The sequence below is a fragment of the Manduca sexta genome, chromosome 24 (assembly GCF_014839805.1).
Source record: "Manduca sexta isolate Smith_Timp_Sample1 chromosome 24, JHU_Msex_v1.0, whole genome shotgun sequence".
Lineage (NCBI taxonomy): Eukaryota > Metazoa > Arthropoda > Insecta > Lepidoptera > Sphingidae > Manduca > Manduca sexta.
Window position 1 is genome coordinate 15,426,334 of NC_051138.1, and position 22,746 is coordinate 15,449,079.

The window sequence follows — 22,746 nt, forward strand, 5'->3', positions numbered from 1 at the left end:
TTCATTTTTGTACCTATTATAAAATCTGTTGTGTGAATAAAATGTAATGGAGTGTGACGTTCTGTTTAATTTATTAATTTCTAGTATACAGAGTGGAAAGTAAATACAATTTGGTTTATGTTTTTATTAAGTTTTGTTTTCAGGAAATAAAGTATGATTCGGTTAGGTTTTACTTTGACAAAACAGTCTAAGGGTAAAATATTTGTGAATGATACTCTTTAAAAGACGACCGGATATAAAATAATTGTCCTGCATATTGAGGAAATAGAATATCTACAAGTCCATAAGTACGTGATGTAAAATACAAGGGCATACTAGGGTTATCAAGTACTCGATTTATCAATATTATTTATTTTATACAAGACTACTTAACATGCAGAACTATTAAATGAGTATGTATTTACATATACCTATATATTATTTTTATTTACTATTACAATTTTTTTGTTATTATTCCTTAAATCCTTAATTATTATTTTCATCGAAGAGGCAGCCCTATATCAGCAGACTGGTAACCGGTCGTCATTCCAGTTCTAACCTCGGCTGACGCCATTTGTCCATAATAGGTTATAGGACAAGTAGAAATTGTGGCACATAATTAATTGCTTCATGTATTTTAATCCAGCAAGTATGAATTTGCATTCATTATGACGGTTTTTTGGTGAACGGTCTCGTCGAATCCCTGATACTTTTACAACGATCCCTAAGGAAGCCAAAGAGAAGGAAGGAAAGTTCCTAGAATCAGGGGAGGAGGAAAATATCAACAAACCCTTTTCCAATGTGCGTGATATTTGGTATTCTATTAGAGGAGAAGAAAAAGTCAAACCTTTTTAGATCCCGGAGAAAGCTTTGCGATTTGGTAATTTCTTTCTTTCTACGTAAACCATTTTTTTTTCATCGATTAAAGTTGAAGATTCGTCATAGCTACTTATACAAGGGTGGAAAAAAAAATTTACATTTTTATTACAGTAAAATTAAAGAAGTACCTAATTATTATAAAATCATTTATTGTAACCGTATAATTTCAAAGTACAATTTGCTGGTTCCTCATTTTTTTTTCTCGTATTAACGGATGAGTTTCCCTCGTCCATTGTGTTTTGTAAATATAAGAACTTCCCTTCAGTTCTTGTTTAAATTATTCTTCTTTTTAAGTTTTTATTTGCGTAGCATTCCTTATATGTAAACCAAGAACATAATGAGAACCAAAACAATACTGCTATTAAATTATGTTTGCAACTTTTTTCATTATTGGTGCCGAACTTGAGGGCTGGTGGGGAATTCCTGCTCATAACTATTGTAATTTGTTAGGTATAAATATTTCTTGTTTCCCTCACTCGTCTGGTCTACAAAATTTACGATTGTATGATCTATGGTAGCCAGTTGGACAATTATCTCCGTTAAATGAATTTACTATACCACGAGCATAGCCATGAAAATTATTGTGGTTATCGTAGAGTGCATTGTTGTATTTTTGTGAACTGTTTAGGTTTTCATTATTGATTCTTCTTCCGCTCGTTATATTATTTTGTAGTATTATAGCTTCGTTGCTTGAAAGAGTTATGTTTTTGATCTTATCACTGTGTATTACTGCCTCTTCTTTGGTAATTCCATTAGTATCTTCTAAATTTCTTTGTACACCACACAACACACATTTTATTAGACACAACAGCACTAACGACTTCTTCATTATTATATTTTACGTAGTATGCGATGTGTTTATTTTACTATAGTTTAATACTGATTTTATTATCAAAGGGTGACATTAGGCTATAAGAACCCAGACATGTTAAACATTACATAATTATTATTTTACATAATATGTATAATAATTATTGCTCTCCATAATTCTTAAAGGAAATAATGTGATTTGAATTTCGAACTGATAGTTGTTAGTGGTCTAGTGTGGTACAGTCAACAATAAAAGTACCCGAATAAATTCAAAATTTTAAGTCACCTTTAAACTTTTGTGTTCGTTATCCGTATCATCAATCGTTCTTTCTTCACTGAAATATATTTTTCAAGGTTTACTTTATTTTAGACGATGAATAATTTTTTTTTCGATTGAAGTTAAAGTGTATAAAAGTTTTGAAGTTTTTATTTGTTCAGGTACTTTAAAAGAACCGCTTAAACAGGGTTAAATTTAAGTTACGGATTCCTTAATACGGAGGATAAATTGCTGGTGGTATGGTACTTATATTTTGTATCCGCCCGCATAGCGACTACCGTACGCAAGTTGTCAATATCCGCCAGAGGCCCATGGTGTCACGTTTCGGACAGCTTTTAGTTGTATATATTGTTCAAACAGACTGGCATAATTCTGCCGATTAGCGAGAGGTAATCAACTCTTGTCAGTCGACATTCTATATGGACTCCAATCCACTCACCAGGAGTAGTAGGGTCACATTGCCGTATTCCAATAAAAAAAAAGAAAAAAAACAGAAATTCCTTAATAATATATCGTCAGATTAAAAAGAATAATACAACATCTAGCTATTAATTATAGTTTATTTCTTGGAAGTTTATTTATTTTACCATTCGTAATTATGTGAAGCAGTTGCTGATGGTCGGCTGGGGATATATTTCTGCTTATGCAGCTGTTGTACACTGAAAGGTTCACATCTCCAAATAGCAACCAATAGTTTCCATTTGTCACGACGCGACTACGGCCAACACTTCCCGTCGGTTGATTTGTGGTAACCTCGGGGACAGGGCATAGATGAGCTTATCATAGTAATAGGCCCAGGTCCAGCCATATAATTCCATGGTGGGTAATCGTACGCATTATAGTCTAACAAAGTGAAAGAATTTCCAACTCTTGAATCGATTCTTCTGCTCATTAGAATTAGACACAACAGCACTAACAACTTCTTCATTGTTATATTTTACGTTTTATGTGACTGTGTTGACTTTACTACTGTTTATATACAATTTTATTATCAGAGAGTGACATTAGGTTATAAGCACCCCGATGTAATCTATATATATAAAAATGAATTGCTGTTCGTTAGTCTCGCTAAAACTCGAGAACGGCTGAACGGATTTATCTTATCTTGGTCTTGAATTATTCGTGGAGGTCTAGGGAAGGTTTAAAAGGTGAGAAAAATTCGAATAATTGCCGGGAAAATCCTGAAAACAGCATTTTTCTATTTCCCATACAAACGTTTTCTAACTAATACGTAGAGTCAATTTGAGCTTTATTGCTATTGTATAAAGTTCACTGTTGTCTAAGCAATGTAGGTGTGTTCCTAACATCAAAGCAGTGTGCGTTGGAGCACAGAATATAATAATGTAATGTCGCGTTCTGAAACTCAACAAAAGTGATATCGCGGACCCGACTAAATTGAACAGTCACAAAATTTAATATATCATTAGTTATTTGGTTGGCTTCACGATATTATTTCTTTTGTTTTTACTTTTAAAATGCATGTTTTCGTTATGGGCAATTTTTGAGCTACTTTTGCATATCTATACTTATAATAAATCTGTAGAGAGGTCAATTCTGTACATGAAATATATTTCCAAAATAACTGGGGGTGATTAGGGATCGATACTGATGCCAAAAATGCAATTAGTAAAATTTTTGTCTGTCTGTCTGTATAACCGTTATAAAAACAAAAACTACTCGACGGATTTTAACTTAACTTGGTACAATTATTTTTCATACTCCTGAGCTGGTTATAGTATACTTTTCATCACGCTACAATTAATAGGAGCATAGCAGTGATGGAAAATGTTGGGAAAACGGGAGAAGTTACTCCATTTTTTAAGCTTCCGTCATTTCGTGTGCAACCTTAATGGTTAAAAGTTCCTTCAATTTCACCAGGATCCCATCATCAGACCCTGACCGGACAATCGGACCACCTGCATACCACCATAAATTAAAAAAACATCCCGACAAATTGAGCACCTTCTCCATTTTTGAAACCCGAAATCCACGCGGGCGAAGCTGCGGGCGGAAGCTAGTCTATATATATAAAAGAAAGTGGACTTAGTTACACTATTTATAACTCAAGAACGGATGAACCGATTTGGCTGAAAATTGTTGGAGAGGTACCTTAGAATCAGGAGACGCACATAGGATACTTTTTATCTCATTCTCACGGGAACGGGACGTGAAATAACACATGGTATAAGAAATCAAAATTTGGTATGGAGACCCTAGGAAAGTTATAGGCTACTATCCCGGGAAAATATATAGTGGGACTTTTATCCCGGAAAACACCATCACGCGGGCGAAGCCGCGAGCAAAAGCTAGTAATTTGATAATTTTTAGATAATGCATTTTTGTAAATGAAATATGGAATTATAATGGGAATAACGATATCACAAACTAGTGGTTATGAAGGCTCCTTTGTGGTATATGTATTTAACAAAAAATTAACAAACAACGAACATCTACAAACATGTTGCAAATTCTTTATTATTTTGCATTTGGTGCTAACGGGCTGGGAAACTCTATCTGCTTTAAGTCTTTATAGTTTGGAAGATTTACCAATACAGCGCTTCTCTCCTACATATTCCGTCGAGGGTTCTTCGGTAGCCCATTTGGCAGGACATTTCCAAATGGGCTACCGAATACATACATACATTTGTTGCATACGGCCCAGCTCTAATAAACTATCAATATCATTGTATATATCCTTGAGTGTATCACCGCGTTCTGCTATAGAGTTTTCATTTTCGGAATTAATTCCTTCATTCATAAGAATATTTTTCACTTGCATTGCAAATTTGTATTTTAGAGAAATCGTTCTATTTTCAACTTCGTCGGTTGTAGTTACCACATCTCTCACAGTTCCATCAGTATCTTCTACAGCTCTTCGTGTTACATCACACTGCGCGTAATTTATTAGAAAAAGCCAGAACAGCACGAGCGCCTTCATCATTTATGTTTTGTTATAGTGGCTACATCATTATCGTTTGTTTTTTATCTATCAGAGGGTGATATTGTTAAGCACCTAGACCTGTTATAATTCTGCTGAGACTGTCAAGAAATACTATCTTTGGTCACTTATCAGCTGCTTGACAACTTGACTATTAAATTTGAGTGACGGTGGGTTATTAGTTTAGATAACGAGAAAAATAACGCTGTAATGTACGATCGTATTCTTTCATTCATATCTGAAAAACATCTGACTACAATAAACAGCAAATTTAAAGGGTTGGAAATTAAGTAAAATATGTTTCGCTAATAAGTATAAAAAACACATAAAATTAATTAGTCCAACCAGGCCTATTCCACCCAACGTGACATTTTGAACTTTGTATGATAGTATTATCGTGTGGGTTTTTGAAGCGAAAATAAATTTAATAACAAAATACTGACGGTATCGTTAAAGGTCGTCATCGAATTTCCTTTAAGTAGATTTCATGCGAAACACATTTTTATGTATTTATGAATATTTGATTTCCACAATAATTTTGGAGGTATGTGAAGTCTACCAACCCGTACAAGGCTGGCGCTGTGGACTCAGGCGTACCTAGTGCAGGAGGCGCGTGATAATATGTTAAAAAATAGTAATAGAAGTAATGCAGGCTTGATATTATTATTATGAATACTTAGCTAGATAATTAATCGACGGAAGGCTTCTATGTAAACCAAAAAAAAAATAAAAATTAAGCGATAGAAACTACTGAATGCTTTGACATAGCTTGAGTAGGTTGGAATATTTCCATCCATCAGGAAATTTTAATATAAATTTCAGAATTTAAAAGGTAACCTGGATGGAACGCGAGAAAGACCCTTAACATAAATCCTCTTTGGTGATCCAATCCCGGGCAAATCATAATAAAAGTAGTGTTGATGACCAGGGCAATTCAACTAAGTCTCCTCATAAATTTATTACATTTGTGTTGTTTATTAATAGGAAAAGCCTTCAAAATAGTTTAGTTAACCGTATTCTGCAAACAGCTGGACTTTTGCAGGTGGGATGACGTTATATGAGTTTCTTCGCATTTGACCTTTTCAATTATTTTTATTAGGTTTATTGCAATGGGGGCATTGCTTATGATGTTAAATTTTTAATTATGGTATGGTGATATTGTTAACTTAATTTTTACGCGGATGTTTATACTAACTTGTTTTTCCGACGTTGCGAAGACTTCGCGGCCATAGTCAGGGGGGGGGGGGCATAATTAAGGCTGCAAAGTCTTCGAAACCACGACAAAATCCGTAAAATAGTTTTATTTTAATACATAGGAAATCATTGTATTCCGTTTGTTGACATAAATGTTCGTGAGAATATACCCGGACTCAAAAGAGGAATATTGCCTCTTTGACTTGGTTCATCTTCATATCATTGGGCCAGCCGATTAGGTTTTCGACTGAAAGGCTCGGCTCATTTGCCGAGTCAGCAAACATGTGGGTTTTTGTTCACACGATTTTCTAGAATTTAATCAGAGACTACTGACGGTAGGCAGTAGTCGATCGTAAAAACAAAAATACAAATTCGTTCTGGGAATACCTAATTGATAATTGGTATAGTCATTTAAAGCAAGATATGAGGTACCTACAGCCTCACTGGAAAGTTCTTGCTCGCGCCCGGATAAAACAGAACAAACATGTTTTCCCATTCCGTTCATCATTTACGCCACAGAGGTTGTACCTTTGATAAATATTCTCATAATAGCACGCGGATGGATCAACAATGTGTCATCGTGTTTGCAAATCAGACAACCATTGTTTGTTATCGGTTGGCAAATAGTGTGATGAAATCTTTTAGTATATGAGTTTATACGCTTCCTGTTGTTGATTTTTATCTTAAAAGGCTTGCCTGCGTGTTGAAGACGCATCACGTTTGGACCTTTTAAATCTGAGATCAGTTTTTTCGCTAGGAAATTGCAACGTTTTGAGGTAGGGTCCGCTTAGCAACGTCATTTGTTTTATTGAATTCCTAAGATATTGTATTGAGGAATATTTATTTATCGCGATCTATCCCCCGACAAACTCAAATAAATAATTACTGGCTGGGAGTTTGATTAACATTTGATGCTAATCAGGATATGAGAAATATAAAAGGAGCTTAGAAACTATTGTAGTCAGATACGATAGATGGAACGGCTTCGACCCTATCATGCTTGATAGAATAAAAGTTAATTGCTGACTTTGGTAAACCACCAAATTCAGCAATTTACAATTGGTGGTAATAAGTCAGTAAGTCAGTTGTACTGGATGGAGTGTTTTCCATAATATACATTTCTAATATACAGGGTCATTTTGTAACCCTAGACTTAAATTTAACTGCGAGAAAGTCATCTTGAAAGAAACAGTTTACTATAAGTTACTCTAACCTAAGGTCAAAAACAAAAAAGTAAAATTTTCAAACAAAATAAATATTCAAATAGTCATTTTATTTTTACACACCCTTTTGCCACTACTACTATACTAGAATTCGTCGGAGCGGCAACATCGCACACAGTCATTGATAATATTATGCTCACGCACACGAACAAGTGATATACACTCGGAGCGCAAGGGTAGTTCGTCGTACCGCGCGCGCCGCGCCGCAACCGAACAGCTGATGTCGGCGCTTTAACTACCTAGGGTTTTGTGTCGTGCCACATCACTCTATCAACAATTAGACCAGCAGCGACGACGCTACGCCCACGTTACAAAAAGACACATACCTAAACATCATCAGCCACATAAAATCCACTGTTGAACATAGGCCTGCCCTAAAGATTTCCAGACGGACCTGTCGAAAGCTGCCTGCATCCAATGTGTTCACTAAACATCACATTTCATTAGAACAATATTTTCTATGCTCAAACTATCATCATAAGCAAACGACACTAATCAAACAACCACAACTGCATAAGTTAGGTACACATAACACATGATTTCCGTAATTTTAAAGTGGTTTCATTCTTTTAAATCAAAACACACACATTCTAATGTAGGTAGTTCATCCATTTTAGTAGATAAATACTAAGATGTTTTTATTACATAGATACGTTATCCGAGCTCAGTACTGGCAAGACGAAAGTAAGGTAACTGCCCGACATTCACTTAGTCAACCTCCAACCACTGTCGCGGCTAGTCTGCTTACTAACTTCTTGTATTTTTATAAATAAAATGCCTTCCTGTGTTTTTAGACGATGTACAAATTATACTCCAACTGTGAATGAAAAAAAGTTTCATTTCATACGTTAGTAATAAGTATACACTATTTAAATAATTTTTTAAACTAATAAATGCATTTCATTCGACTGTCATGGCGACGGGGCGGCCGACGCTCGGGCCCATTCGGAACCACTCGGGCTCGCTCGGGCCGTATCGATGCGAGCCGCTAGAGCTGTGACTATAGTAAATACTCCGCTGTTTTTATGTGCAATTTTGTTAGGATATGACGCGTCTATTTGTAAAATGTCATTGGATAAATAGGTATAATAAATACGTTCAACGGTTAGATTTATAACACTCATAACAATAAAATATCATTCTGCAAGTCTGGCAATTCACACGAACAATTAATAATGAAGTTACAATCTTGATAATAATTAGGTAATGTGATAGTTTGAGGTAAAAATGTCGAGCGACGGGATGCGTCACGGCGCGGCGCGGCGTTCCAATAGGTATCTTAACATGTTTTCAAAAAAGTAAATGCGTTTACCAATACCTAATGATGTTTAGTAGATTGCTTGTTCCTTTAAAAGTTGTTTCATACTTCAAAGTATTTTTAATACAGTTAATTTGTGACTACCTCGGTGCCGCAGTTGTATTATAATACGGATGCTTTGCTAAGGTCACGGGATCGAATCCCGGATCAGACAAAATGATATTGGATTTTTCCATTCAGTATCTATCGCAAATTCATAAATCCACATTAAAATCGTAATGACAGCCTCCGATAGAAACATAATCAATAGATTGTGATTAGTTCAGTTTCGCGTACGCATCAACGATGCAACTTCGCGATCGTAAAATATTCAAAATGACAAAAAATATTTTTAAAAATAGACTCTATTTTATACACGTTAAGGTCGCATTTAGGGGACTGCTTTAAATTTCTTTGTGCCTGACCGACCAACACGCGACACACGAGTTTAGCGAATTCCACAAAGTAGCAGCAAGGATCTGGAGTTGCCTGATGTCCCGATTTGCGCGGGATGTCCCGATTTTCAGAATTCTGGGGACGTGACCCGTTTTGCACCAATAAAATTATTAAAACCATTAAGTATTATGAAAAAATAAACTACGCATTCATCACTGTGTTGAGTACGACAATGCAATCAAAATAGCACGTATCATCTCACTAGCGCTGAAGGTACAGTTTTGTTTTATTCTCTTGCTTAGAGATGCGACTACCCGGCGATCTGTGCTTTGATGTTAAAACAGACATCCAAATTAAAACACAACTTTAGCATGACTTGGCAGTGATATTTTTTGTAAAACGCAATACATAAAACTTAAATAAAAAAAATACTTGCTTTTTTTATGTCCCGATCTACAACACTAAATCTCGATTTGTTTTACCTTCTTGATTTTAAACAAATTGACCCTGGCAACACTAGTCTGGAGGTACACGATATTTGACGAGCCAGAGTTTTACAACTAACACGTGCCCTCGCAGTGTTACCAAACTTTTTATTATTACCTTATTGTGCAATATCTTGTTTATTTTATACCCTGTATGCCTATTGAAAATGAATGATTAAATCCAAAATCTCTATTATACTTTATTACTTAAAATAATGTTTCAAAAATACTAAAATATTGCTGTGTATTATTTTAATTAGGTAGACTTTTCATTAATCATTTCATCATAAATCATTACTTATTTTATTTTGTAATACAATTGTGTGTTAAATCTGTTAGAACATCATGTAATAAAAAAAAATCTAATAAAATTTTTGAAATGCTGTGTCGTTTTAGCAAGCTTTTTGGTAAAAATGTTTATATTGACAACACTGCGAGTTTAGGCGAGAAAGAGTACGACTATTGTATTGAATAATCGCGCGCTCTTCGGACTCGGTCAAAGACTCGGACGCGTTGCCATAGTGTCTATCTAGCAAAGAAATGGTACAGAAAGCATAATATGACGTTCGGTAATGTCTACGTAGTCTTCTTTTAGATATTATGACAAACCGAAATATTAATGTTGGAATTAAAATAAATGGCGGAATATCATGTAGAATCTACAAAAGATACGATACCAATAGATTTAAATCTTGTAACTTTAATAATTATGTAGGTAATTTTTTTGGTAAGAAAACTATTTTATTAACGAAAATAACGTTTATAATTGACGAAATATTTTTTGTAGTAATTAATTATTGACTCAATGAACTGCTGCAACCAAGTCAGTGAACGTATTGGGGTTCATTTGTGAGCTGACCTTCTGAACCCTATAGGTTCGGTAATAATATCATCAGCTGTGACGTAGTTCATTCACTTCAGTTAAGCGCGCTAAGAGACAGCGTGATCAAAAACATAAATCTAAAATCGGGATTATTGACGTAAATATTCGTTACTTATGAATAATATTTTGCACGGTGTTAGCAGAGGTCACCACGAACCTGTGGTTTCATTTAGTAACGCAATGTCGAAATGACCCTGTATAAAATTCTCGTGTCACAATGTTTGTCTCCGTACTCCTCCGAAACGGCTTTACCGATTTTAACCAAATTTTGCATGCATATTCAGTAGGTCTGAGAATCGGCTAACATCTATTTTTCATACCCCTAAGTGTTAAGGGTTGTCCACCCTTAACATTTTTTTTATAATTCTATACAAATTTTTATTTTTTTATTTTTTTTATTATGTCGCATTAAAAAATACATTCTACCCTAAATTTATACCCTTCTATCACCAACCCCTATTTTTAGATAAAACAAAGTCCCCCGCTGCATCTGTCTGCCTGAACGTGTTAAACTCAAAAACTACCCAACGTATTAAGATGAAATTTGGTATGGAACAGTTTGAGACCCTGGGAAGAACATAGGCTCCCGGGAAACTACTACTTTTATAACGGAAAACTTTAGCCTGAAAAACTTTATAACGCGGGCGGAGCCGCGGGCAAAAGCTAGTATTTTTATAAATTTACATTAAATCACTTGTTTGATAGTTTACTCGTATATATATTCTGGGTCACTTTTTAATTGATTTACTTATTTGCCAGGCTGCTGCGAAATAAACCGTTGTAAAACATTAGCCTAAAACTACAATATCGTTCCAGATGGGTTATGCGCAGCTGGAGCAAGTGGGCCATGGGATCCACCTTCGTCAGTTCTCCAGGGCGTTCGTGCTGGAAGATGACGGCGGTAACAGCACACAGAGGCTCGTGTTCGTCTCCGTCGACGCTGCTATGATGGGACACGGGATTAAAAAGGAGGTACGTTTATAGCAGTAACAACGAATATACTAATTCAAAAACAAAGATCAACAACCAGTTTCTTCAGTAATTGTAAAAGTAAAAGCCATTAGAGTTGCCACAACACAATCGACGCTAAAATCATAGTCATCATAATTGCCACAACACAATCGTCGCTAAAGTATTAACAGATGCCACAACACAGATGTCGCTAAAGTAAAAGCTATAAGAGATGCCACAACACAAGCGTCGCTAAAGTAAAAGCTATAAGAGATGCCACAACACAAGCGTCGCTAAAGTAAAAGCTATAAGAGATGCCTCAACACAGACGTCACTAAACTAAAAGCTATAAGAGATGCCACAACACAAACGTCACTAAAGTAAAAGCTATAAGAGATGCCTCAACACAGACGTCACTAAACTAAAAGCTATAAGAGATGCCACAACACAGACGTCGCTAAAGTAACAGCTATAAGAGTTGCCACAACACAGATGTCGCTAAAGTAAAAGCTATAAGAGATGCCACAACACAAGCGTCGCTAAAGTAAAAGCTATAAGAGATGCCACAACACAAGCGTCGCTAAAGTAAAAGCTATAAGAGATGCCACAACACAGATGTCGCTAAAGTAAAAGCTATAAGAGATGCCATAACACAGACGTCGCTAAAGTAAAAGCTATAAGAGATGTCACAACACAGACGTCGCTAAAGTAAAAGCTATAAGAGATGCCACAATACAAGCGTCGCTAAAGTAAAAGCTATAAGAGATGCCACAACACAGATGTCGCTAAAGTAAAAGCTATAAGAGATGCCACAACACAGACGTCGCTAAAGTAAAAGCTATAAGAGATGCCACAACACAGACGTCGCTAAAGTAAAAGCTATAAGAGATGCCACAACACAAGCGTCGCTAAAGTAAAAGCTATAAGAGATGCCACAACACAAGCGTCGCTAAAGTAAAAGCTATAAGAGGTGCCACAACGTAGAGGTCGCTAAAATAAAAGCTATAAGAGATGCCACAACACTGACGTCGCTAAAGTAAAAGCTATAAGAGATGCCACAACACAAGCGTCGCTAAAGTAAAAGCTATAAGAGATGCCACAACACAAGCGTCACTAAAGTAAAAGCTATAAGAGATGCCACAACACAAGCGTCGCTAAAGTAACAGCTATAAGAGATGCCACAACACAAGCGTCGCTAAAGTAAAAGCTATAAGAGATGCCACAACACAAGCGTCGCTAAAGTAAAAGCTATAAGAGGTGCCACAACGTAGAGGTCGCTAAAGTAAAAGCTATAAGAGATGCCACAACACAGACGTCGCTAAAGTAAAACCTATAAGAGATGCCACAACACAAGCGTCGCTAAAGTAAAAGCTATAAGAGATGCCACAACACAAGCGTCGCTAAAGTAAAAGCTATAAGAGGTGCCACAACGTAGAGGTCGCTAAAGTAAAAGCTATAAGAGATGCCACAACACAGACGTCGCTAAAGTAAAAGCTATAAGAGATGCCACAACACAGACGTCGCTAAAGTAAAAGCTATAAGAGATGCCACAACACAGACGTCGCTAAAGTAAAAGCTATAAGAGATGCCACAACACAAGCGTCGCTAAAGTAAAAGCTATAAGAGATGCCACAACACAAGCGTCGCTAAAGTAAAAGCTATAAGAGGTGCCACAACGTAGAGGTCGCTAAAGTAAAAGCTATAAGAGATGCCACAACACAGACGTCGCTAAAGTAAAAGCTATAAGAGATGCCACAACACAGACGTCGCTAAAGTAAAAGCTATAAGAGATGCCACAACACAGACGTCGCTAAAGTAAAAGCTATAAGAGATGCCACAACACAAGCGTCGCTAAAGTAAAAGCTATAAGAGGTGCCACAACGTAGAGGTCGCTAAAGTAAAAGCTATAAGAGATGCCACAACACAGACGTCGCTAAAGTAAAAGCTATAAGAGATGCCACAACACAAGCGTCGCTAAAGTAAAAGCTATAAGAGATGCCACAACACAAGCGTCGCTAAAGTAAAAGCTATAAAAGGTGCCACAACGTAGAGGTCGCTAAAGTAAAAGCTATAAGAGATGCCACAACACAGACGTCGCTAAAGTAAAAGCTATAAGAGATGCCACAACACAAGCGTCGCTAAAGTAAAAGCTATAAGAGATGCCACAACACAAGCGTCGCTAAAGTAAAAGCTATAAGAGATGTCACAACACAAGCGTCGCTAAAGTAAAAGCTATAAGAGATGCCACAACACAGACGTCGCTAAAGTAAAAGCTATAAGAGATGCCACAACACAAGCGTCGCTAAAGTAAAAGCTATAAGAGGTGCCACAACGTAGAGGTCGCTAAAGTAAAAGCTATAAGAGATGCCACAACACAGACGTCGCTAAAGTAAAAGCTATAAGAGATGCCACAACACAAGCGTCGCTAAAGTAAAAGCTATAAGAGATGCCACAACACAAGCGTCGCTAAAGTAAAAGCTATAAGAGGTGCCACAACGTAGAGGTCGCTAAAGTAAAAGCTATAAGAGATGCCACAACACAGACGTCGCTAAAGTAAAAGCTATAAGAGATGCCACAACACAGACGTCGCTAAAGTAAAAGCTATAAGAGATGCTACAACACAGACGTCGCTAAAGTAAAAGCTATAAGAGATGCCACAACACAGACGTCGCTAAAGTAAAAGCTATAAGAGATGCCACAATACAAGCGTCGCTAAACTAAAAGCTATAAGAGATGCCACAACACAGACGTCGCTAAAGTAAAAGCTATAAGAGATGCCACAACACAAGCGTCGCTAAAGTAAAAGCTATAAGAGATGCCACAATACAAGCGTCGCTAAACTAAAAGCTATAAGAGATGCCACAACACAGACGTCGCTAAAGTAAAAGCTATAAGAGATGCCACAACACAAGCGTCGCTAAAGTAAAAGCTATAAGAGGTGCCACAACGTAGAGGTCGCTAAAGTAAAAGCTATAAGAGATGCCACAACACAGACGTCGCTAAAGTAAAAGCTATAAGAGATGCCACAACACAAGCGTCGCTAAAGTAAAAGCTATAAGAGATGCCACAACACAAGCGTCGCTAAAGTAAAAGCTATAAGAGATGCCACAACACAGATGTCGCTAAAGTAAAAGCTATAAGAGATGCCATAACACAGACGTCGCTAAAGTAAAAGCTATAAGAGATGTCACAACACAGACGTCGCTAAAGTAAAAGCTATAAGAGATGCCACAATACAAGCGTCGCTAAAGTAAAAGCTATAAGAGATGCCACAACACAGATGTCGCTAAAGTAAAAGCTATAAGAGATGCCACAACACAGACGTCGCTAAAGTAAAAGCTATAAGAGATGCCACAACACAGACGTCGCTAAAGTAAAAGCTATAAGAGATGCCACAACACAAGCGTCGCTAAAGTAAAAGCTATAAGAGATGCCACAACACAAGCGTCGCTAAAGTAAAAGCTATAAGAGGTGCCACAACGTAGAGGTCGCTAAAATAAAAGCTATAAGAGATGCCACAACACTGACGTCGCTAAAGTAAAAGCTATAAGAGATGCCACAACACAAGCGTCGCTAAAGTAAAAGCTATAAGAGATGCCACAACACAAGCGTCACTAAAGTAAAAGCTATAAGAGATGCCACAACACAAGCGTCGCTAAAGTAACAGCTATAAGAGATGCCACAACACAAGCGTCGCTAAAGTAAAAGCTATAAGAGATGCCACAACACAAGCGTCGCTAAAGTAAAAGCTATAAGAGGTGCCACAACGTAGAGGTCGCTAAAGTAAAAGCTATAAGAGATGCCACAACACAGACGTCGCTAAAGTAAAACCTATAAGAGATGCCACAACACAAGCGTCGCTAAAGTAAAAGCTATAAGAGATGCCACAACACAAGCGTCGCTAAAGTAAAAGCTATAAGAGGTGCCACAACGTAGAGGTCGCTAAAGTAAAAGCTATAAGAGATGCCACAACACAGACGTCGCTAAAGTAAAAGCTATAAGAGATGCCACAACACAGACGTCGCTAAAGTAAAAGCTATAAGAGATGCCACAACACAGACGTCGCTAAAGTAAAAGCTATAAGAGATGCCACAACACAAGCGTCGCTAAAGTAAAAGCTATAAGAGATGCCACAACACAAGCGTCGCTAAAGTAAAAGCTATAAGAGGTGCCACAACGTAGAGGTCGCTAAAGTAAAAGCTATAAGAGATGCCACAACACAGACGTCGCTAAAGTAAAAGCTATAAGAGATGCCACAACACAGACGTCGCTAAAGTAAAAGCTATAAGAGATGCCACAACACAGACGTCGCTAAAGTAAAAGCTATAAGAGATGCCACAACACAAGCGTCGCTAAAGTAAAAGCTATAAGAGGTGCCACAACGTAGAGGTCGCTAAAGTAAAAGCTATAAGAGATGCCACAACACAGACGTCGCTAAAGTAAAAGCTATAAGAGATGCCACAACACAAGCGTCGCTAAAGTAAAAGCTATAAGAGATGCCACAACACAAGCGTCGCTAAAGTAAAAGCTATAAAAGGTGCCACAACGTAGAGGTCGCTAAAGTAAAAGCTATAAGAGATGCCACAACACAGACGTCGCTAAAGTAAAAGCTATAAGAGATGCCACAACACAAGCGTCGCTAAAGTAAAAGCTATAAGAGATGCCACAACACAAGCGTCGCTAAAGTAAAAGCTATAAGAGATGTCACAACACAAGCGTCGCTAAAGTAAAAGCTATAAGAGATGCCACAACACAGACGTCGCTAAAGTAAAAGCTATAAGAGATGCCACAACACAAGCGTCGCTAAAGTAAAAGCTATAAGAGGTGCCACAACGTAGAGGTCGCTAAAGTAAAAGCTATAAGAGATGCCACAACACAGACGTCGCTAAAGTAAAAGCTATAAGAGATGCCACAACACAAGCGTCGCTAAAGTAAAAGCTATAAGAGATGCCACAACACAAGCGTCGCTAAAGTAAAAGCTATAAGAGGTGCCACAACGTAGAGGTCGCTAAAGTAAAAGCTATAAGAGATGCCACAACACAGACGTCGCTAAAGTAAAAGCTATAAGAGATGCCACAACACAGACGTCGCTAAAGTAAAAGCTATAAGAGATGCTACAACACAGACGTCGCTAAAGTAAAAGCTATAAGAGATGCCACAACACAGACGTCGCTAAAGTAAAAGCTATAAGAGATGCCACAATACAAGCGTCGCTAAACTAAAAGCTATAAGAGATGCCACAACACAGACGTCGCTAAAGTAAAAGCTATAAGAGATGCCACAACACAAGCGTCGCTAAAGTAAAAGCTATAAGAGATGCCACAATACAAGCGTCGCTAAACTAAAAGCTATAAGAGATGCCACAACACAGACGTCGCTAAAGTAAAAGCTATAAGAGATGCCACAACACAAGCGTCGCTAAAGTAAAAGCTATAAGAGGTGCCACAACGTAGAGGTCGCTAAAGTAAAAGCTATAAGAGATGCCACAACACAGACGTCGCTAAAGTAAAAGCTATAAGAGATGCCACAACACAAGCGTCGCTAAAGTAAAAGCTATAAGAGATGCCACAACACAAGCGTCGCTAAAGTAAAAGCTATAAGAGGTGCCACAACGTAGAGGTCGCTAAAATAAAAGCTATAAGAGATGCCACAACACTGACGTCGCTAAAGTAAAAGCTATAAGAGATGCCACAACACAAGCGTCGCTAAAGTAAAAGCTATAAGAGATGCCACAACACAAGCGTCACTAAAGTAAAAGCTATAAGAGATGCCACAACACAAGCGTCGCTAAAGTAACAGCTATAAGAGATGCCACAACACAAGCGTCGCTAAAGTAAAAGCTATAAGAGATGCCACAACACAAGCGTCGCTAAAGTAAAAGCTATAAGAGGTGCCACAACGTAGAGGTCGCTAAAGTAAAAGCTATAAGAGATGCCACAACACAGACGTCGCTAAAGTAAAAGCTATAAGAGATGCCACAACACAAGCGTCGCTAAAGTAAAAGCTATAAGAGATGCCACAACACAAGCGTCGCTAAAGTAAAAGCTATAAGAGGTGCCACAACGTAGAGGTCGCTAAAGTAAAAGCTATAAGAGATGCCACAACACAGACGTCGCTAAAGTAAAAGCTATAAGAGATGCCACAACACAGACGTCGCTAAAGTAAAAGCTATAAGAGGTGCCACAACGTAGAGGTCGCTAAAGTAAAAGCTATAAGAGATGCCACAACACAGACGTCGCTAAAGTAAAAGCTATAAGAGATGCCACAACACAAGCGTCGCTAAAGTAAAAGCTATAAGAGATGCCACAACACAAGCATCGCTAAAGTAAAAGCTATAAGAGGTGCCACAACGTAGAGGTCGCTAAAGTAAAAGCTATAAGAGATGCCACAACACAGACGTCGCTAAAGTAAAAGCTATAAGAGATGCCACAACACAGACGTCGCTAAAGTAAAAGCTATAAGAGATGCCACAACACAGACGTCGCTAAAGTAAAAGCTATAAGAGATGCCACAACACAGACGTCGCTAAAGTAAAAGCTATAAGAGATGCCACAATACAAGCGTCGCTAAACTAAAAGCTATAAGAGATGCCACAACACAGACGTCGCTAAAGTAAAAGCTATAAGAGATGCCACAACACAAGCGTCGCTAAAGTAAAAGCTATAAGAGATGCCACAATACAAGCGTCGCTAAACTAAAAGCTATAAGAGATGCCACAACACAGACGTCGCTAAAGTAAAAGCTATAAGAGATGCCACAACACAAGCGTCGCTAAAGTAAAAGCTATAAGAGGTGCCACAACGTAGAGGTCGCTAAAGTAAAAGCTATAAGAGATGCCACAACACAGACGTCGCTAAAGTAAAAGCTATAAGAGATGCCACAACACAAGCGTCGCTAAAGTAAAAGCTATAAGAGATGCCACAACACAAGCGTCGCTAAAGTAAAAGCTATAAGAGGTGCCACAAACGTAGAGGTCGCTAAAGTAAAAGCTATAAGAGATGCCACAACACTGACGTCGCTAAAGTAAAAGCTATAAGAGATGCCACAACACAAGCGTCGCTAAAGTAAAAGCTATAAGAGATGCCACAACACAAGCGTCACTAAAGTAAAAGCTATAAGAGATGCCACAACACAAGCGTCGCTAAAGTAACAGCTATAAGAGATGCCACAACACAAGCGTCGCTAAAGTAAAAGCTATAAGAGATGCCACAACACAAGCGTCGCTAAAGTAAAAGCTATAAGAGGTGCCACAACGTAGAGGTCGCTAAAGTAAAAGCTATAAGAGATGCCACAACACAGACGTCGCTAAAGTAAAAGCTATAAGAGATGCCACAACACAAGCGTCGCTAAAGTAAAAGCTATAAGAGATGCCACAACACAAGCGTCGCTAAAGTAAAAGCTATAAGAGATGCCACAACACAAGCGTCGCTAAAGTAAAAGCTATAAGAGGTGCCACAACGTAGAGGTCGCTAAAGTAAAAGCTATAAGAGGTGCCACGACGTAGAGGTCGCTAAAATAAAAGCTATAAGAGATGCCACAACACAGACGTCGCCAAAGTAAAAGCTATAAGGGACGCCACAACACAAACCTTATAACTTTTGGCAAACGTAACTGGAACTTTAATTGCCAATAGAGAAACTGGTCGTAAATATTTTCAATTGTAAATCGATTAATTAATCAAACAAGATTTTCGCTAAGTCAATGTGTATTCCACGAGTGTAATCTATAATATTGATACCTATATATTATATGTTAGGCATTTATAAATTTTTCATTTCATATTTAAATGGCAAACATTACTTATTACATGTACCACAACATAATCTGTCGGTAATATGTACGAGTTGATATCAAGTAAAAAATGAAAGTGGTAAAAGTATTAAAAAAAAATTAAAATATCATAAAAAATAATGTTAGATAACCTCAAATCCCCAGAAGTGCACAATGCGAGCGATGTGGAATAGAGAAGGAAAAAGTTTGGCCGCCCCCGGGTGGACTCGAACCACCAACCTTTCGGTTAACAGCCGAACGCGCTAACCGATTGCGCCACGAAGGCATTACATATACTTACAAAATAGATATATAGATTTATAGATGCAGTTTAATTATCATCATATTTTTTAATATACACAATATTATTTATTTATGCTATTTTAAAACTCAGGGTGACGAGCGCAGTGCAGTCATACAGTTATTTGTAATCTAGAGCTTTAGATATATACGTTGATGTCGCTTACGCTCAAATACTATCGTATATCAACGTCAGGAGTGTATTACTTGTAAAAAATATACAACCAATGGCAAGAGTGGATCCAGCTTTAAAGTTAGGGGGACTATGTAGTCGAGGTCTAATAAGGACAGAGACTTTCCCGCCCTTACACCCACCACAAAACTTGTAAGCCAGGATCAGCAGTGGTACGCATTTTATGACACCGAGCAGTAAAGCTCGGCGAGGCTCAGGGAACACAAATTTGTCTTTATTCAGCAATGAAATTAATCAAATAGAAAGAGAGGGACGAGTTAGAAATATTTGAATTGAATAGTCTAATAAGGAGAGACTCCGATTCGATTACAATAAAATATTTAATTAGAAAAGAAATATATTCTTGTTAAGCGTCAAAATATTTTTAATCAAATAGCTAATTATTTTCCCTCTGAACATAAATTAAATAACAGCGTGTCCTGGTATTATGCGTGTATTTGCTATTATAATTTATTAAATATATTAATGAGAGGCATTTAAAAATATCAGTAGTCACTCGCCTGTACCCCCTTCTCTCTGGATCCGCTGTTAACTGATAAACGAGGCGCGATTGTATAATGTGATAAAGGACTTCGTATTTCTCTTTCTCACTGGGAGACATGAGATGTCATAATTCCCATTAATTGCACTAGCTACAATGAACCAGAATGTTGTCGGTTAACATTGCTTCTAGCAATTACTTAATGATGCTAACTAGGCTTATGTACGAGCGATTTACCATCAATAATCTGTACGAACTTGCGCAATATATTGTTAGTCTATATTTAGTTTTATATTTTTGGTTGATAGGTGGTAAAAAGGCTGCAGAAGCGCTACGGCGACATCTATGAGGACAACAACGTCATCATCAGCGGCACCCACACCCACTCGACTCCGGGAGGGTTCCTCATGGACTTCCTCTTCGACCTCCCTATCCTGGGGTTCGTTAGGGAAACGTATAGCGCTTACATTTTTGGAATATATAAGGTGATGATTAGTTTATGCTCTAAGTTCATTTGAATCAGATTTTTTAAACAGTTTTATCTGTTTGTAAAATACCCTCGGGGGATTCGAAGGATTGCTGAATCTATTTGATTTCATATTTTGAATAGTGTATCTAAACTTAACTAAACATATTTTGTCTGTTACATTCTCAATGACGCTGCCACCACATCTTTATATTTATTCTTTACCCCTGGGCTTCGGCTCGAACCAAAGAGAACGAAGAACACTTGTACAATTATTAAACTATGACGCATTATTAATAATAATAATAAACATGTGGGCATCTTTCTATAATATAAAATCTTTTGCGGTGTGTGTAAACATGTATAAATGTCACCTAGATTTAAAAATTATAAAATTTGCTTTAAATCATTTACAATGAAGTCCAAAGTCTTAATCCAGCTGAAACACCCAAGAAAATTCTGATATGAATTTTGACAAAACTGACATTGGGATGATTCCAGAGTATAGTGATAGCGCACAGCAGGCTCGCTCCGGCGCGGATGCTGTACGGGGAAACGGAGATCCTCGACGCCAACATAAACAGATCACCCACCTCGTATCTACGGAATCCCCCCGAGGAAAGGGCTAAGTGAGTTCACATCAATAAATGTCAGAAAAAGATAATCCACGGCAGAATAGCGTATTGTTTACATGTTGAAAATAGATTTATTTATTTTAGGTTCTCCAGCAGAATTTATACATTAAATTTACACAGGAGTAGTATAACAAAGGTCATATTCCGATGCACAACCAACTTTAAGGAGTACATAGCGTTCATTAAAGTAATGCGCACATGGTTAAATTAAACATTGTTTTTGTTTCTAGTCTATTGACCATTCTTGGGAAAATATCTTCTAATTTTTTTTTGCATTATTCGGTGAATTGAACAGCTGTTAGAACTAGCTTGTATTTAGCGTCTTCCAAGGTCCCGTGACCATCACTTCTTCTGCTCAAATTAATCAAAATTATTTCGGAATATTCCCTAATTGTCACTAAACGCAGGCTAAACTAACTCAAATAACTAATAAATTAATTTCTCCAAACTTCCAGATACAAATACGACGTAGACAAAACTCTCTCCCAGATTCGTTTCGTTACACCATCAGACAAGGTGATCGGCGTGGTGAACTGGTTCGCGGTACATCCCACCAGCATGAACAACACCAACCGGCTCGTCTCTTCGGACAACGTGGGGTATGCGTCTCTGCTCATGGAGAAGGCTCTGAATGGAGCGAGCACGCTGCCGGGGAAGGTATGTGCTAACACTAGGTAAGGGGTAATCCATAAATTACGTCACACGAATTTCGTGATTTTTCGTAAAGTAATATTTTAAGGTTCATGTTTTAACACTTAGATTATAATAGATTTTGAAATGTGACGTCACGAAATTTAGGACCCCTCCCTCCCCCTTAACGTGTGACGTAGTTTATGGATGGCCCCTAAGCTGACAATCGGATCCTCCCGGATAACCTGGAGGACAGTTTGTGGTGAAGATTAGTACAATGGTAAATTCGGCCTATAGACGTATAGTCCGTGCGCGAGCTCCGAGAAGTCGTGTTTAATGTTGACATTATGATTTAATAAAGTAATTTTAAAATTAAACTACTTTTCGGATTCTATCGCGGATTTTATATTTTAGTTTTCTCCCGACGTTTCGAAGACTTTGCAGTCTTCATCGTCGGAGGGGGGGGGGGGTTGTGCTAGATAGAATCCGAAAAGTAGTTTAATTTTAATGTCTAACATTCGCGTAAACATAAAAAATCATTATAAAGTAATTTTGTTAATAATATGTATCAATATAAATAATTAATGTATTTGGCAGTTTCGGCGCCTGATTTACATAATATATGGATAGCGTTAACATATTGGGTTAACTCATCTTATGTACTTAAATGTAAAAAATTCATTGTATAAAATTTACTTCTTGTTGTATATGTTATGGCTTATTAATGTTTAATTTACATCTACACAGGGATTTGTAACGCTACTTAGCACCACCTTCCCTTTTGTTAACGATTACACGGTTTCCTTAAGGCGATACCTCAAGGTCCATTTTCATACATTTTGTTTCGGCTTTAATCTGGGTAACTAAACAAGTATTGGCAAGTAAAGAATTTAAATTCACGTCTAGTTAGTGATTAGTTCTCGCAGTTGAAGAAAAATGTAAAAATAATTAATAATCAT

General features: G+C 37.4%; 1 protein-coding gene and 1 non-coding gene across 2 annotated transcripts in view; one reads left to right on the plus strand and one right to left on the minus strand.

Moving 5' to 3' along the window:
- Window positions 1-22,746, plus strand: part of LOC115444692 (neutral ceramidase) — a 54,912-nt gene that overhangs the window by 19,290 nt on the left and 12,876 nt on the right. Inside the window, exons 3-6 of the mRNA XM_037442516.1 lie at window positions 11,178-11,333; window positions 20,365-20,541; window positions 21,024-21,151; window positions 21,613-21,814. Of these exons, the coding sequence (XP_037298413.1) occupies window positions 11,178-11,333; window positions 20,365-20,541; window positions 21,024-21,151; window positions 21,613-21,814 (663 nt within the window). The remainder of the gene's footprint in view (window positions 1-11,177; window positions 11,334-20,364; window positions 20,542-21,023; window positions 21,152-21,612; window positions 21,815-22,746) is intronic.
- Trnan-guu lies at window positions 19,295-19,368 on the minus strand. Its single transcript has one exon. It is a non-coding gene; the product is annotated as a tRNA-Asn (tRNA).